This window comes from Carcharhinus amblyrhynchos, chromosome 6, assembly GCF_965287045.1.
Source record: "Carcharhinus amblyrhynchos chromosome 6, sCarAmb.v2.hapA, whole genome shotgun sequence".
Classification (NCBI taxonomy): Eukaryota; Metazoa; Chordata; class Chondrichthyes; order Carcharhiniformes; family Carcharhinidae; genus Carcharhinus; species Carcharhinus amblyrhynchos.
This window is the reverse complement of record NC_137329.1, coordinates 49,541,247-49,559,652: the sequence shown is the minus strand read 5'-3', so window position 1 is coordinate 49,559,652 and position 18,406 is coordinate 49,541,247. Positions and strand designations below refer to the sequence as shown.

At 43.1% G+C, this 18,406-nt stretch overlaps 1 protein-coding gene across 1 annotated transcript in view; it reads right to left on the bottom strand.

Moving 5' to 3' along the window:
* LOC145344464 (immunoglobulin superfamily member 22-like) overlaps positions 1–18,406 on the bottom strand; it is a 102,465-nt gene that overhangs the window by 51,996 nt on the left and 32,063 nt on the right. Inside the window, exons 7-10 of the mRNA XM_080191610.1 lie at positions 14,851–14,964; positions 11,698–11,860; positions 9,928–10,200; positions 8,466–8,750 (exon numbers count right to left, since the gene is read on the bottom strand). Of these exons, the coding sequence (XP_080047736.1) occupies positions 8,466–8,750; positions 9,928–10,200; positions 11,698–11,860; positions 14,851–14,964 (835 nt within the window). The remainder of the gene's footprint in view (positions 1–8,465; positions 8,751–9,927; positions 10,201–11,697; positions 11,861–14,850; positions 14,965–18,406) is intronic.

Here is an 18,406-nt window from a genome sequence, read left to right as displayed (position 1 = left end):
GTCTCTTCTTCCTCTTTCCTCCCTCCAACTCTCTTTCCTTCTATCTTTTCTTGTGATATCTCACTTTCACATTCGTGGAGATCCTCTCTCATTTTCTGCTCGCATTCTTTCCTGGCCCCAGTCCCTCTTCTTTCGTACCTCTTGTCTCCTTCTCCTTCTGTTATCTTTTTTGCCCATTCAAAAAGATCTACCGCGTTTACTTCTGCCTCTAACTGCCTCCTCCTTTGAATTAACCCATCCAGGTTTTCTTCCATCCTCTTAGACTCTTCCTCAATACCTTGTCTCCTTTCTTCCTCCTCCTGTGCCCACTGTTCCTTTGTCATTTGCTTCACGTCAAACTCTCCCTCAAAATTCATTGTACCTGATATAACTGGGTACAGTCCTACGGGATTTGACCCTTCCAGGTATGGGGGTGGGGCTACGTTTGGGTCCTCCAGTTCCTTTTTTTCCTGAGTCTGGACTGGCATTAGCATCCTACCCCTCCCCCATGCCCTTCTTCTCTCTCTCCCTTCTTCTTCGAACAACGCTAATATCTCTAACTCTTTTTCTCGCTTCTCCCTTCTTTTGCTCGATCTATCCTTGATTTTATAGTTCTTTATCATTCCCTTCTGATCCTCACACCTCTCTATGCACCAGGTGCCTTCCTCCGGCCACTGTGTATTTGTCTTACTTGTTCTTTTAGCCCACTTTTTAGAGATATGTGCTATATCCCCTCTGAGGGCTGGGAACTTATCCTCTAACATCTCCACTGGTGTTTTAGCTTTGCTTGCCATTATTTGTACTCTCGTCTCGCTGCCGTGATCTTTATTGCTTAATTCGTCAGAGTTTGGTATTATAGTTATTATCACTTGGTGTACTGTTTTTCCAGGCTCGGTCCCCCGTTCACTTATCCCTTGCGACTCCCCTGCCAGTATTTGTAACTCTAACCGGGGTTCCGATATCCACTTCCCCGTAGCCCCCTGTCCTGGCACTATCTTTCTTTACTCCGGCGATCTCTCAGACAGATTCTTTCTTACTCTCATCTGAACATCACATCCCAGGCATCCTTTTCTAGCCTTTACACTCACTTCAAACTTCTGAGCTTCGCATAGGGGCTACCCCTCTTAACAACTGGTCTAAGGCTGGGTGTAAAGACAGACACCTCCTTATTTGCACGTGCTCAGCTCAGACCTCTCACACACTCTCACACTCTTTCATCACAGATGAGCACCTACTGTACTTTGATTCACTCCCTTAAATTCGGTAATCTATTCCGGAGCTCCGGTTGTGGCCATTCAACCGGACCCGTAAACAGATCCCAGGTTTCAGCACCAATTCTTGTAGGTAAAGATACCTCTGAGACTAATTGTGAGTCAAAGTACAGCAGTTTAATTAACTAAAGCCTGATTCAGAAAATCCAAAATAAGATTTATTTTTATCACCTTTAAATATCCTCACTAAATCAAGACCCTTGCACCTTCTTACAATTCTGGTACAATAAAACAAAACATCACTTGGAACACAGATGCACGAAGAAATACTGAAAGCATTCTAATGTGCAATCTACATGTTTAATTATTTCTACAGCTCTACCTTTGTAACCAACACAGGCAAGTACAAAATCAAATCTACTGTGTGCCTAAATGGTTAACTCTCCTCACAACTTTAAGATGCAATGTAATGCCACCTTTCCCACTTGGCAGAATTCAAATCTCTGTCCGATCCCTGCATAATTTAGTAAACTTAAAGCAATTCACTTTGATTGGCTATACCTATTACATCACCTGAGGGTCTCAATTACACAGTTCCACCCTCTCTCTCTCTCTCTCTCTCTGTACCATACAGAGTCAGCCTGCTTGTCTCTTTTTTTAACCCTTTACTGGTGGGAGCTCACTGGCCTCTAATAAATTTGACCTGTTTGATTTGGGTGCCCCATGTCGTGACAAATCCCCTTCTCTCTCAAACAGTCATATAGTCATGCACAATTCCAAATACATAACCGCTATTAGCGTTCACCCCGCACCTCAGTAAAAGCCTATGTCAGGGTTCCCAGTTCCACTGACATACTTCTCTCTACTCTTTCTGCTTCCTCATCACATAACCTCCCCCTAGTTTTAACTACCGTATTAGGTAAGAGAGCAATCTCTCACAGATCTCTCTCCCTCTCGGGTGACGTCTTTTCCCCGAGGTCCTGGGTAGGTTCGGACTGGCAGGCCTTCCTACACTTACTCTCCTTGGGCAAGTCGTAACCTGGAATCCCGCTCCAAACCGCTTGACTTAACCTAGTTGCATCGATTAGCGTTCGGTTCTTTTTTCGTCGCACTTTTTACCCATTCACAGACAACACAGTATTCGCAGCGCGCTTTGCATGCAAAACTCTACCCTTCAGATCAGACTCAGTCTCTCAAAATGTTTTCCCCAATTTAGTTTTACCTTTGCAGGATGTTCTTTGGGTTGGGGAGATCCAGGACCAGCAGAGAGCCGGGTGCGCTGAGCCTCGAGATCCCTTTTTCCGACAACAAGGATTTACATGCAATATAAGTCTGCTCACCTTGCTGTCAGAATGCCGGCTTTGGGATGTCCAGCCCCAGTCGGACCACCGTCTCCGCTGCTCCTTCCAGATGCTATTTTCTGGGCGATTTCCCACAACACCCTGCTCGCAGCGCCAATTTTGTCGTGGTTCCCCAAGACGACAACTTATTTAACCCGATTAAAACAGAGAGTCTGAGTTGTAATCTTCCAAGCAATAGGCTTTACTTCCAGTACAAGAGAAATAAAGCCGGGAGGTCCGGAACACTCCACAGAGCCCTCGGCTTACAGTCTTTTTATGCACATTTCAGCTCCATATCTCAAGATTCTTATCTCGCTTTTACAATGCGACCTCGTTTAGCCACCATTGTTTCTGTACTGACCCCTTATTTACCTTGCTTGAGATTGGTCACCCATTGTTACATCTCTTTTCCTCTCGAAACCATGGTAGTTACATCCTTTGCCCTTATCTTTACGACTCTGCTTGTACAACAATAGTGGTTTAGCTGACTTAGGCCGAATGTGAAGAAAAACATGCTCACTTTATTCTTTCTTGCTTGTTACGATCATATATTAAGCTGGACAGCTGTATAGTACCCATTGTCTCCCCAAGTGACTGCTGTTTACTTCATCGGGTTGCATGCACTGATTTCATCAGCTATACTTGATTATGTGAAGTAACCTACTAGTCCCATCCTAAATCTATTTCAGGAAGACACTCTAATACTATCCGTGATTCCATACTTCATACCCAGTTTAGGTACAATTATTCAGTACAAATTCTCTGAGTACAAACATGCTTACATACTGAGTACAAATTTCCTTACAATACCTAATAGACAATATGCCAGACACCACCAGCATTATCCCACACAGAGGTGGCAGCAGTTGGGAGGGGGTAGCTCTGGGAGTCCTTAATATCAACTTCAGACCCCATGAAGTCTCAAGGCATCAGGACAAACATGGGCAAGGAAACTTCCTGCCCTCACTCAGCTGATGAATGAGTACTTCTCCATGTTGAGCACCATTTGAAGGAAGCATTGAGGGTTGCAAGGGCACAGAATGCACTCAATATCCATCACCAACAGTGGCTCAGTAGCACCACCACTGACTAACTGGCCAAGTCCTAAATGACATAACTGCTTGACTGGGTCTACAAGAGTTCATGAAGGAGCCAGCAAGAGGGAAAATCATACTTGACCTCATCCTGCCTGCATTTGTCCATGACACTGTCAGGGAGATGTGACCTTGTGGAAATGATGTCTCATCTTCACATTGAGGATATTCTTCATTGTGTTGTGTGGCACTAGCATCATACTAAGTAGGATAGATTTTGAACAGATCTAGCAACTCAAAGTTGAGTAACCATGAGGTGGGCCATTATCGGCAGCAGAATTGTTCTCAACCACAAAAACTGTAAGCTTATGGCATGGCATATCCCCCACTCTACCATTACCACCAAGCCAGGGGTTCAATTCGGGTTCAATGAAGAGTGCAGGAGGGCATGCCTGGAGCAACAGCGAGCACGCCTAAATATGAGGTGTCAGCCTGGTCAGGCCACAATGTAGGACTACTTGTACGCCAAACATTATAAGCAGCAAGTGGAAGACAAAACAATGCAATTCCACAACCAACAGATTAGATTTAAGTTCTGCAGTCATGCCACATTCAGCCATCATTGGTTGTGGACAACTCACTGGAGGACCATGTTCCACTGATATCCCCGTTGTCAATGATGGGGCAGTGCAACATATCAATGCAAAAGATAAAGCTGTAGCATTTGCTATAATCTTCATCCAGAAGTGCCGAGTGGGTGATCAAATTTGGTCCCCTCTGGAGGTCCCCGGCATCAGAGATACCAGTTTTCAGCCAATCCGATTCATTCTGCCTGATATCAAGAAATGAATGAAGGCATTGGATACTGCAAAGACTATGGACCCTGACAATATTCCTGCAATAGTACTCAAGACACCCCTGACCAAGATGTTCCATGACAACTACAATTGTGGCATCTACCCAGCAATATGGAAAATTGTCTAGGTATATCCTGAACACAGAAAGCAGGATAAATCCAGCGCAGCCAATTACCACCCCATCAGTCTATTCTGAATCATCAGCCAGGTGATGGAAAGGGTCATTAACTATCAAGTAACACCTAGCAATAACCCACTCACTGTTACTCAGTTTGTTTCCCCAGGCCCACTCAGCTGTTGAGTTTATTACAGCCTTGGTTCAAACAGGGACAAAAGAACTTCAGGGTGAGGTGAGTGTGACATCAAGGCCAGGTGTGGCATTGAGGGGGCCTAGCAAAACTGTCAATGGGAATCAGGAGAAAACTCTCCGCTGATTAGTTTGATATCTAGCACAAATGAAGATGGTCATGGCTTTTAGCGGTCAATAGTCTCAGTTCCAGGAAATCACTGCAGGAGTTCTTCAGTATAGTGTTCTAAGCGGAACCATCTACAGCTGCTTCATCAATAACTTTCCTTCCATCATAATGTCAGAGTGGGGTTTTATCTGAAGATTGTACAATATTTAGTACCATTCGCGACTCCTCAGATACTGAAGCAGTCCATGTTCAAATGCAGCAAGTCCTAGGACAATATCCAGGCTTGAGCTGACAAATGGAAAGTTACATTTGTACCACATTAGCGTCAGGCAATGACCATCTCCAACAAGAGAGAATCTAAACATCGCCCCTTGAAATTCAATGGCATTACCATTGTAAAACCCCCATATCAATATCCTGGGGATTACCATTGACCAGAAACTGAACTGGACTGAACATATAAATACTGTGACTACAAGAGCGGGTCAAAGGCTTGGAATGTTGCAGCAACTAATTCAGTTCCTGACACCCCAAAACCTGTCCACTACTTACAAAGCACAAATCAAAAATGTGATGAAATATTCTCTCCTTGCGTAGAACAATGCAACTTCAACAAAATTCAAGAGGTTTGACACCATTCAGGACAAAGCAGCCTGTTTGATTGTATCGTATCCACTAAAATTCATTCCCTCCGCCACCATTGCAAAATAGCAGCAGTGTGTACCATCGACAAGATGCAAGGCAAGAACCCACCAAGGTTCCGTAGACAGCACCTTCCAAGCCCGTGACCACTACTATCTCAAAGGACAGTAAGAATATCACCACCTGGAAGTTCCCCTTCAAGTCACTCACCATCCTGACTTGGACATATATCGCTGTTCCTTCACTGTGGCTGGATCAAGATCCTGGAACTCCCTCCCAAGCAGCATTGCGGTTGTATCTATACTGCAGGCACTGCAGTGGTTCAAGAAGGACATCACCTGCTCAAGGTAATAAATGCAGATGCTACGACAACGGATGAATGAACACTGCTCAACAATCACCAGGCAAGATGTTGGCAAACACTTCAGTGGTCACGGGCATTTAGCCTCTGATCTTCGGGTAAGCATTCTCCAAGGCAGCCTTCACGGACCCGACAGCGCAGAGTCGCTGAGCAGAGACTGATAGCCAAGTTCCTCACACGAGGATGGCCTCAACCGGGATCTTGGGTTCAAGTCACACTATCTGTAACCCCCATGACTTGTCTGAACTTGCAACATCTCACTTACTGTTCTGTCTGGAGACAATACACACCTCTTTAACTTATGCTTAATGCTGTCTCCACTCACACTGTCTGCACCTTTAAGACTTGAATAGCGGGTTAGCTGTAAAGACTTGCATTCTAATCAGTATTCTGTAAACTGTGTGTGCCTTTCCACTCACCTGACAAAGGAACAGCGTTTTGAAAGCTTGTGGGTTTACTATCAAAATAAACATGTTGGACTTTAACCTGGTGTTGTGAGACTTCTTACAAGATAATAAATGCCAGTGACGGCATTTTAAAACTCCCTCCTAAATGCACATGCTCACGTTTGTGTGGTGTCTTCTAGTTAGGGGTCTCTATGTTTCATTATTATTGCTTTCACATAAATAGCAGGGTCATTTGCAATCTCAGAGTAGGTTTTTCCTGTCCTTTTGTGAGTCACCCCAGGCCCAAATAAAGAGGCATACTCAGGGATCCAAGCTATGGCCAACGGCATAACCAGCGAACCTTTGGTGGTGATGGCAGAAGAGCTAGAATCATGACGGACAATGGCTGTTTGCAGCCATGGGATCCTGTGACAAGAATACTTGTGTTTTCTTGAAGTAGATATGAGGAAGGTAATGGGAAGCCACCTCATGTATTCTTTTGCCTAGTCATGTAGCTCATTAACGTTGAAAATGGGAAATTGTTATGAGCAATTGAAGAGGAAAATGCAGGTCCATGAAGTGTGAAGAAATGAACAAAGAAACTGCCCTTTGGCAGATTACCAAACACCCTCCCATGTTTGTAATGCCTCTTTATGACCACTAGATGTCTCAAAGTGCTCATAGATGATGAAGTACTTTTTGAAATGTCACCCTCCTGTAACGTAACAAACACAATAGCTGATTTGCCCTCAACAAACTCCTTTGATAATGATGAGCAGATCCGTTTTGTTTTACCATGACTGTTACTTATTTGTCTTTCTCAGCACTATCACCTGCCCCTGCTGAAAACCTGTTACATTTCTAACCTTTTCCAGTTCTGATGAAAAGTCATCAACCTGAAACAGTTACTCTGTTTCTCTCTCACCAAGGTTCTGCCTGACATATAAAAGAGTTTCATCATTTTCTGCTGTTATCCACTTTCTGGTTTCTTCTTATTAATCCAAGATCCACGTGGGAAGCTATCTTCCCTCCTCCATCACAAGTACTTATTCAGTCCTCCTTCCTCCACAGCCCCATCCTTGCGCCACATCACGAATGTGAGGAAAGTACAGACTTTGTATCCAAAATCAAGAGAATCCTTATTTCCTCCATTGCTTTGCTGACCGAACCTTCTCTTCCTTCGCTCAACATACTTGATTCATTTGATTCTCTTCAAAACCAAGTTGTGACAGGAACATTCCAATTTCTGCCATCTTCGCCTGAGCTTTTAACACTGTCTTAGCTTTCATGTTGACTATTGTCTAGTGACACAATTCTCTCTTAATTCAACTCCAAACCACTTGACTTCCATCAGACCCGTGGCTTGCTAACATCTCCAATCTGCCTTTATCTTTTAGCACTGTCCCCCGCTTCTCCAAAATTGTCATCATCACTTAAAAAAACCCACAATCATCACTCAACATTCTTCAACCATCAACTTATTTTTCTCACTCATGTCCTGAAATATGCCATTGCCTCACAACCACTAAACATTCATCCATGGAGGTCGGAATTTAACAATAAACAATCCAGTACATTTGTGGAGAATGTTTTTGTGAATTTTTCTGTTTTCAAGAGCCATAAAGTGTAATCATATTCATTATTTATAACCCCATGTATCAGATGTTTAAACTATGAGAAAAATGTAGAGAAGTTCAGCTGATTTCCTTTGAAAAAAGTCAGAATGGAAATTGACTTGATTACTGATAAGGTGATGATGGGCATTGACAAAATTAATCCAGGCTTGCTGTTCACTCATTTGAAACATTCAGATATCAAGGGTGTAAGTTAAAAACTGAAAACGAGGAAAATGAAAAAAAGTCAAGTGGAAGATTTTCACTCAAAAAGAAACAGAATTGTGAAATAAATTAGCAGAGAAGCACAATGCAGTGAAGCAACAGTGAGTTCAAAAACCAAATGGAGGGACTTCTAGAGAGAAAAGGGTTGTTGTTATGTTGAAAATGTGGGTGAGTGGACTTAGTTAATCAAGAAGACAGACGTCTTGGGGTGGGATTTCCGGCTGCACTTGCCCCAAAACCGGAAAATCCCACCCAATATCAATGGACCTTTGCATGGTCCCCCCTCCAACCACACCCCCGCCTACTCCTCGCCTGCTACGATTCCTGTGACAGGTGGGATGGGAAAATTACCCCCTTGGGTCTGACAGTTTTTTCCTGTTCCTAGCATGGGTTCTTCTTACCTTGAACGTTTAGTGCACAGGAACAGGTATACTCTCGATCATCATTGTCTTGCGTGGCAACAATTGTGTATTCCCCACTGTCATCGAGTTCAGCATCATCAATAATCAGCTCAACCCTTCTTCCTTCACGCATCATATTGTACTTTGGGGACCTGGTGATCTCTTTGCCATTCTTTAACCATTTGATTCGGACATCCTTGGAGCTCAGTTCACACTCCAATCGAGCTTTGCCTTTCTCCTTTACATGAACATTCTTCAACGCACTTGGGAATTGAATGGGAAGCCCTGTGGAGGTTGAAGAACACCAAGAGCTGCACAATATTTCAAACACAAAGCCTCTGCCCCCCCAACGACTTCAAACCAGTGACTTAAATATAAGTCATTGTGACAAGAGACAATGGAGAGATACAATGGGCGGGATTTTACAGCATCATTTGAGCGAGACCGGAAATTCCCGCCCGAGGTCAATGCAGATTTCTGTTGTTGGACGCTCGGCTGTTCCAATTCCAGGGCAGGCGAGGTGGTAAAGTTCTGGCAGATATGTCACATAGTTAACAGTCAGGAGTTGTGGTGCAATGGTTGTGAGATAATAAGGTGGTCAAAATCTCAGCGCTGGGAAAATTCTATTCTGGCCCCACTGAAGTTGGCAGTTTGTCAATTTATTTTTATTTCCGTTCCCCCTTGTCCTTTTCCTTAATTGACGGCTTGTGATGCTATGATCATTGCCCTCTGAAATGTTCGTCTGGTGACAATTGATTCACTTGACCCATCTTATTCCACAGAACCAGCAATGTCTCCTTCCAGTCTGGTCAAGTAAATTCACCTGAAAACACATCCAAAACTTTTCCCACTCTCATTCTTTTATGGTATTATTATGCAGTCAATTTTAGGATAACTGAAGGTGCCCATTATCAAGATTCTATAGCCTTTTGCACTTCCTTATAATTTCCTTGATAATTTGTTTCTCTAAATCAAGTTTATTTCAGGCAAAACTCTAGCAAGGTGAGTTTCTCAGTTCCTATTATACAAATTAAATGGGAAGAAAGCACTAGTGCTGATTTTCATACTATTAATGATACCTTCTAGATCCATTAAGAATGCTAGAGCGGGATTAATCTGAACATCACCAGTGGGTGCCACCCACTGACTGAAACAACCTCACAGTCTGGAGAGAAGAGAGACAGAAAGAAGTACTTAAACAAGGCCTTGCCCTTCACATGACGCATGTGCAGATCAGGTACATGCGTCGTGTGCACTCTTTCTGTAGAAAAGGCAAGAAACTTTAACTGATGATACAATAGAAACTAAATTATTTAATTACTGTCATGCAAATTGTGATGAGGTGTTTGTCATGTATTGAAAGCAGAATGTAGTTAACAGATACTTAGAATGCTTTCACCTATTAATTGGGTTGGCGGCAGGTTAGACCAGCCCACTTTAATTGCTTGGTGTTAAAACTTACGAGCTATCTCCAGTGGTGAAGATGATGTTAGGTTCTCTGCAGAAAAGCTGTATTCACCAACATCACATGGTCGTACATCTTTGATTTTCAAGGTGTGAGTCAGCCCATCCTCTGACACAATGATATCGTGCTTGTCATCTCGCTTCACCTCAACACCTCGAAACTTCCAGCAGACAGATGGCACCTTCTTAGTGAGGCGGCACTCAAAGGTGCCAGTTTGTCTTTCTACTACCTTTATAGGCTTCAGTTCCACCCCAAACCGCAGTGGCTCATCTGTGAGGAAAGTAATGATAAAACAATGTTTAATCAACACCGGAATGGAACAACATCAGGATCTTAAACAGTTTTGAAACAATGAACTCATTGTACATTCTCAGGAATAATGTCTCTTTTCCAATCTGAAACCTCCAGCTCTGTTACCGTTCCATCATGTTAGATCATAGAACATTCACAGCACAGAAGGAGGCCACTTGGCCCATCATGTCTGTACTGACAGAAAAGAGAAGCCACTCAGCCTAATCACACTTTCCAGCATTTGGTCCATAGCCCTGCAGGTTATGAAAACTTTGGATATACATCCAGGCACCTTTTGAATTAAATGAAGTTTTCCACCGCACCTACCCTTTCAGGCCTCTACTACCCTCTGGGTGAAATAATTTTTCGTCATCTCATCTTGTTTTCCTTTCCATTTTCTACAGCCTGGCATTGTGATTATTCCTGTTGTTATAACAACAACTTGTGTTTAGATAGCTCCTTTAACAGGTCCCAAGTGTAATCAGATAAGAAAACAGACACCCATAGCTATTGTGACAGGGAAAGTTTCAATACCTCGCCTACATATGTGATATGGCTGAGAAGGAAGAATCAGCGGAATTCAATTTGCAAGTTCTCAGTAATATATATTACCCAAAGCAGGTAAAAAATTTAGTAACAAGACAGGAAAAGCGATTTTGCTGGGTCCACCGATTGACACCTTGAAGTGCCTGCCGAGCACAAATATCAAAAAGTTGGGTGGGTTTGAGCGCACACCTAGAAGGAACTTGGTCGACTTTCTGATATTTACTGTGCCCAGGTAATTCATGACATACATGCCCCCTAAACGTTTTCCTAAGAAATTAAAAGGCAGGTTTACTGCCTACTGCAGGTCTACTCTTGGGATGATACTCTGGCAAGGAAGGAAGGACTTTCCACCAGCCCCTTCAAAGCTACCCTAAGCCCTACCCATTTCCCTGATGTACTTCAATGATAATGACCAGATCTGTTTTAATGGTTTTGGTTGAAAAATACATATTGGTTTGGAATCCAATATTCCTTGCTCTTTTTTCAAAACAGCACCTTGGGATCATTTATATTCATCTAAGGGCTAATGCAGCTTTGGTTTAACATCTCACCTGCACCCACAGCCAGCTGACCTAGAGGTGCAAACGCTACTGACACGTGCAGCATCAGAAGAGGCAGAGAATGAGATCTCCAAAGCAAAGGAAGAGGAGGTCAGATTGCAGGGGGAAAGGAGACTCAGTGCCATTACTGCCACATTGCCCTATTCCTCGTGGCAATCTTGGAAAGAGGCAGTAACTTAGTTTAACAGAAGGATAATCTGTCAGGGATTCACACTTCCCTATGGTCATTGCAACTAGCTACATGTGGTGGCTGGCGAAGGGGTGGACATTGGCGATGTTCATGGTGGTGGAGGATAGATACGTAATTGCTCAGAATGTTGACCTATCAGCCAGCTAATGTAAAATTAACTCCTTTGCCTGCATGCAGTACCTTTCACTTTCAGCCCCACCGTAAACTTCTTATCTCCAACTACCAAGGTGTACTGGCCAGCATCTTTCTGGGTTAAATTCCTCACAGAAAGCATAAACTTAGTTCCCACTTGCTTTATCTCAAACTTCCCCAGTGAGAACTGTGTTCTTATTGGCTCGCCATCCTGCAACAAAAACAGAAGCAAATACAAAATTGCTGACAGTTCCAGATAGCACAGCTCTATTCAGTGAAAAACTGAAATACATTGACCTATAGTTAATATTGTAAAACCCATGAAACAGAAAATAGAACGTTAAAATAACCACAAAGTAGCAGGCTGTCTGACTGTGGAGGATACATGATTCATTGCAATCCTGTATTTAGCTGATAGCTGCAGACTGTAGTTCCCATCAAGCGTTACTGAAAAGTGATCAGGAGCAGGAACTACAGCAGATTAGTTTTCCCAATCCCAATTCGTGCCCCTATTGAGATCAGTGAACAAAACAAAGTCCAAGGACAGAATCAAACATTCTGTTTTGCACTTCACTTGATGTGCCTTTGCCTAAGTCGATCTTTCTGTAATCTGCCTTCAGAAGGTCTCTATTGGTTTATCCACAATCTTCTTTACTTCGCTGTCAGGCAATCCCTTTGTGTCGCTCAGCAGATCTCTCATAGCTTCTTTAAGCTAAGTAACTACACTACATAACCACTGCAGATTTTGGGGATGAACTCAAGTTTCCTGTTCACTTTGTTACTTTGGATTAAGAGTCACAGAAATCCCAGGAAACCTTTTTTGCTTGTCCTCCCTGCATGGGTTTCCTCCAGGTGCTCCGGTTTCTTTCCAAAATCCAAAGATGTGCAGCTTTGATGGATTGGCCATGGTAAATTGACCCTTGGTGTCAAGGGGATTAGCAGGATAAATGCATGGGGTTGTGGGGATGGGGCTGAGTGGGATTGTTGTTGGTGTAAGCTCAATGGGCCGAATGGCTTCCTTCTGGACTGTAGGGATTCTATGATTACTGCACTCCACAGCCCTTATCCCTTTCTACCCCAAAGCATCATTTCCAGTTTCTTGATTAATCCCTCTCCTATTACTTTCCACTATTCCTTCTTCTTTTCCTTTTAATCTTCCATTTTTCAAATATTGCTCCCCATTACCCCTCCTCTACCCACATCCTTCTATTACCATTTATTTCTTACTTTCCTCTTCTCTTAATTGCTCTCCATTTCTTCCTTTTCACTGTCATGCATTTCTCCTTTAATGCCACCCATATCCCACTGTCTTCTGCATGTTCCTACCTGAGTATATGGGCTGCTCTGTCCTAACACATGAGTTGGTATATGCAGTATGCAATGCCCAGATCTCTTTAATTAACAATGGGGTTCTGCATGAATAGTGCTGAAGAAAAAGCACAGTAAGAAGTCTCACAATATCAGGTTAAAGACCAACAGGTTTATTTGGTAGCACAAGCTTTCAGAGTGTTGCTCCTTTTTTAGGTGAGTGAAGAGTTGTATTCACAAACAGGGCATACATAGACTCAATTTACAAGATAATGGTTGAAATGCGAGGCTTTACAGGTAATCAAGTCTTTACAGATGCAGACAATGTGAGTGGAGAGAGGGTTAAGCATAGGTTAAAGAGATGTGAATCGTCTCCAAGACTTGATTACCAGTAAAGACTCGCATTGCAACCATTATCTTGTAAATTGAGTCTATGTATGCCCTGTTTGTAAACACAACTCTTCACTCACCTGAAGAAGGAGTAACACTCTGAAAGCTTGTGCTACCAAATAAACCTGTTGGACTTTAACTTTGTGTTGTGAGACTTCTTACTGTGCTTACCCTGGTCAAACGCTGACATCCCCACATCTTGGCTAAAGAGAAAGACCAGAGCCCTCAAAAGGGTGACAATCTGTGCAAAGTACTATGAGTCAATATAAATGCTAATTCAAGCCTGCAGTGAATTAAGTGGTGGGAAACATTGGCCTCCATGGAAAAGAACATCTATCCCTGATCAGCATCTCACAACCCTGGCATAGAAGGATAGCCTCAACAGTAACTATCCTCCTCATGGTGAAATAGTCCACTGGAATTTATCATCTGAAATTGAACATAACGAGGATTATTCTGTGATATATTGAAGGGTGACACCAAGATGCACGCCCTCAGGAGATGAGCTGACAAAACTAAAAACTAGGAGTGAATATAACTACTAAACATAAAATAAGAATGTGACAAATGCATCATCTACAAGGATTTAATTACACTGTTGCAATTAGTCCTGACTTCAAATTTTAAAAGCTAAAAGTCTGTAATTTGAACATTTCCCATTGCAGGTTTGATTTTTTCCTGTGAATTATCAACTCCACAAAATGCAATAGTCCATAAGTTCTTCATTATTCATTGCCTTGACTTCAAAGAAGATAAATAGTGTGATAGAATGATATCAGTATTGAGCAATAGAGGTTTATCCCACATGTTTACAAGTGATTACCATGCACTGTAGATAATTTTGAAGAAATGTGTTATTAATGGGGACTGCCCACTTTCAACAATAACTTTGCAGCAAAAACCATCCTTTATTATTATAAATGAGACCATGTGTTAAATATTTCAGGTCTTGATTTAGATATTTATGGGTATACTGAAGACTGTAACTCCCATAACTAGTCTGAGCATCTTTTAGTTTTTTTGTTTTATTTACTTGTGCCACAAGTAGTCTTGCACTAACACTGCAATGAAATTACTGTGAATATCCCCAAGTCACCACACTCAGGCACCTGTTCGGGTACACTGAGGGAGAATTTAACATGGCCAATCTATTTAACCAGCAGATCTTTGGACTGTGAGAAGAAATCAAAGCACCCAGAGAAACTCACGCAGACACTGGGAGAACATGTAAACTCCACACTGACAGTGACCCAAGCCGGGAATTGAACCCAGGTCCTTGGCATTCTGAGGCAGCCAGGCTAACGACTATGCCATTATGGCACATTTAAGAAAATGGCCTTATTGCCCAATACCACACAAATAATAGGTGGATTGGAGTTCGAGGTGGCATTATAACCTCCTTGTGATCCAAACTGTAGAAAATGGTCAAGACTGGACATGCTCGGTAGTTTTCTTCTAATTGGCGGCAACATAAAAAGAGTCAGTCCAGTAATCTCGCCTCACCTTGAACCATTGCATCTTCATGTTAGGATCTTTCAGCTCCAAGACTGTATCGAAGGTAACTGTTGAGTCGACTTTTCCTTCCAGGTCTTCCAATGGCTTTAAAACCTTTACTGCCTGTAAGAACAGAGACAGAACATCAGTCATTAATATGAACAGATTGCTTTCTGTACACATTGAGGTAGTGATGTTAGTGCTGAGGAGTTCGATTTCCACAGCTCGGCTACAGTATATATATATAAGTAAAACTCTATACAGTGTTCTGTTAAGCAATTTCCAAGTCACATGCAACTTATAAAATAGAGTTTTCTTTGTCTACCCTGAAAAAGATGCCTCAGCATCCTCAATGTCATATAAGCTTCATTAGTGCAATAGTTTTAAATGTTTTAATTTTCCATACCAGTAATTCTGAGGTTTTTCTAAATTAGATTGCTAATTTAAGTGCCCCCGCTCATCATGATTCCTGTCTGATTCACAGTAGGCGGATTCTTCCAGTCTTGCCAGCAATGAGAAACATGACAGTCGGGGGCATTTAACCTGATTGGAGGCAGAAGAATCAGTTTCCCAACGATGAGATGAGCTGTTTGAATTTTGTTCTCGAGTCTCAAAGTAAGTTTAAGGCAGGTTGAGCTTCCCAATGAACAATGTCAGGAACCATAATGGCAGTCATTAGCATCTCATGTGCGCTCTTTAAAAGGCCACCTCACCAGAATTAAATTTGCCCTCCAAATTCGCCGGCCAGTGAGAAGTTAGAATGTTCACTTTTACGGCCATCTATAAGTGGTGTGCGTTTGGTGACCTTCACCGCTTTCATCACTTTGAAATCTGTAAATAGGGATTGCACAGAAGCTGAGCGCTAGTCGCAAAAATTGCACCAAGGCCAGACACAGGAGGGAGACAAAGCAAAGTTAAAGTTTATTTATTAGTCACAAGTAGGCTTACGGATGTGAAAATCCCCTAGTCGGCACACTCCAGACCCTGTTCAAGTACGCTGGGGAGAATTTAGCATAGCCAATGCACCTAACTAGTACATCTTTCGGACTGTGGGAGGAAACCAGAGCACCCAGAGGAAACCCAGGCAGTCATGGGGAGAATGTGCAAAGTCCACACGGACAGAATCCCAACCAGGAATTGAACTCAGGTCCCTGGTGCTGTGAGGCAGCAGTGCCAACCACTGTGCCACCGTGCATTCCAGGGAAGGGTTGGAAGAGGGCTAGGAAGGGGTGGGGTGTTTTAGAGGACAGGGCCAATGGTGTCAACGTGGGATCCCGGGGGCTGAACGCAGGGTACTGGTGATAGGAGGGGACAGTCACAGTTAAAGGACAGAGTGGTTGGCATTTCCTGTCTGGTAGGTGAAGGTTTTATTGGGCGAGTCATGCAGGAGGACAAGAAAGGTGGCTTGGATAACGGGAGGAGGCAGGGTCTGAGTGGGCATGGGGAGAGTAATGGGTGAGCGGAAGGATGGCATGTGGAAGAGGATTGAAATCAAATCCAGGATAATGGAAGAGATTCAAGGGTGACAGAGGGAGAGGAATGGTGATATTGGATGTGTCAGTAGTGATGGTGCATGACAAAGGGAGGGTAGAAGTGATGGACTGAGTCTGGAAGGTGTCACGCAGCATTTTTCAAATATGACTTTGGCCAGACAGCTAGTCAGTAAGTGAGGTCCTTTGAAGTGAGAGGAGGGTCTTTTTGGATGGGTACAGTTGAAGGTCAGCACAAGTGGCCAAATAAAGGGACATGTTAAAAATTATTAGGTAATGTTAGATATGTTAGGGTATAGCCCCTTTAAGGGAACAGGTCTTGATCATGGCTCTCATCCAGATAAGGAGAAGAAGAGCCCATCACAGGTTGGCGCAGGGGCAAGAGGAGCAAAGCCCAAGCAGCAAAAGGCAGCAGGGCCTCAACAAAGTCAAGATGCCCTCTAACAGGGTCTACTGCAATACTGAGCACTGGTCTGACCATGGGTGTACTGCAAGTGGTGCTTTTATCTAGAAATGGACGAAAGGCAATGCTGGAATCATCTTCATATACGTCCCAGTTGGTCACAGCTGCTAGCTTCTCCAGTACGAGCTTGACCACAGGGACTCTGAAAGAATAACAAGGAGGTTCTGGACTGCATTGAATGAATAGTGTCCAGGTGCTACTTTAAAAGTAATGCCAGGACCTTCTCCCACATGAGATAATGGTGATGTGGCCAACTTCCTGCCCACCCACTATGAGATTTGCTATGCTCCTCACTGATGTATAATTCATCAGCTGAACAGCAGAAAGTTGTGTGCCAGCAGGAATCATGCTGGTTTTCCCACCTGCCATCAGACTTTGACTCCAAAAGGGAAGATTCCACTCACTGCCTAATCCATCATTCTCCCTTCTTGGGGAGAAGGCCATCTTCCCATATTTCTGCCTCCTCCTAAGGTCCTCAACATCACAGGTCCCAGTCTTCAGCCAATTCATTTCATTCCACTTGATATAAAGAAATGGTTAAGGGCATTAGTTACTCCAAATGTTGGGCCCTGACAATATTCCAGCTACAATACTGATGACATGTGTACCAGACCTAGCCACCCCCTAGCCAAGTTGTTCCAGTATAGCGACAAAACTGCATCTACCCAGCAATGTGAAAAATTGCCCAGGTTTGTCCAGCCCACAAAAAACTGCACAAATCCAACCTGATCCATTACCGTCCAATCAATCTACCCTCGATCATCAGCCAAGTGAAGGGAGGGGCAGTCGACAGTGCTTTTGAGCATCATTTATTCAATAATGACCATCTCACTGATGCTAAGTTTGGGTTCCTCCAGGGCTATTCCACTTCTGATATCACTACAGCCTCAGTCCAAAAAGGACAAAAGAGCTGAATTCAAGAGGTGAGGTGAGGTGAGAGTGACTGCCCATGACATCAAAGTACATTTTAGCAGTCGTGGCATCGGGAAGCCCAGCAAATCTGATGTCAGTGAGAATCAGGGAGAAAACACTTCATCCATTAAAGTCATATAAATGAGGATAGTTATGGTTGTTGGAGGTCAATCATGTTAGTCACAGACAGGAGTACCTCAGGGCATTGTCATAGGCCAAACATCTTCAGTTGCTTCATTAAAGGGTTTTCCTACATCACAAGATCAGACGTGTGGAAGTTCACTGATGACTGGACAATGTTCAGCCCCATTCACAATTCTTATATATCAAAGCAGTCTGTATCCATATGTGGTAAGGCCTCAATAACGTTCAGGTTTGAGCTGATATGTGGCAAGTAACATTCACTCCACACGAGCATTAGGCAATGCCCCAACAAGACAGAATCTAATTGACATTCTTTTATCTAATTTACCTCTTGACATTCAATGGTATTACCATCACTAAATCCCCCACTATCAACATCCTGAGGACTACCATTGACCAGCAACTGAACTAAGCCAGCCATATAAATATTGTGGCTACAAAAGCAGGTGAGAGAAGGGGAACTCTGTAGTGAGTAACTCATCCCCTGGCTCTTTAAAGCCTAGCCACCATCTATGTGACACAAATGAGGAGTACGATGGAATACTCTTCACTTGTC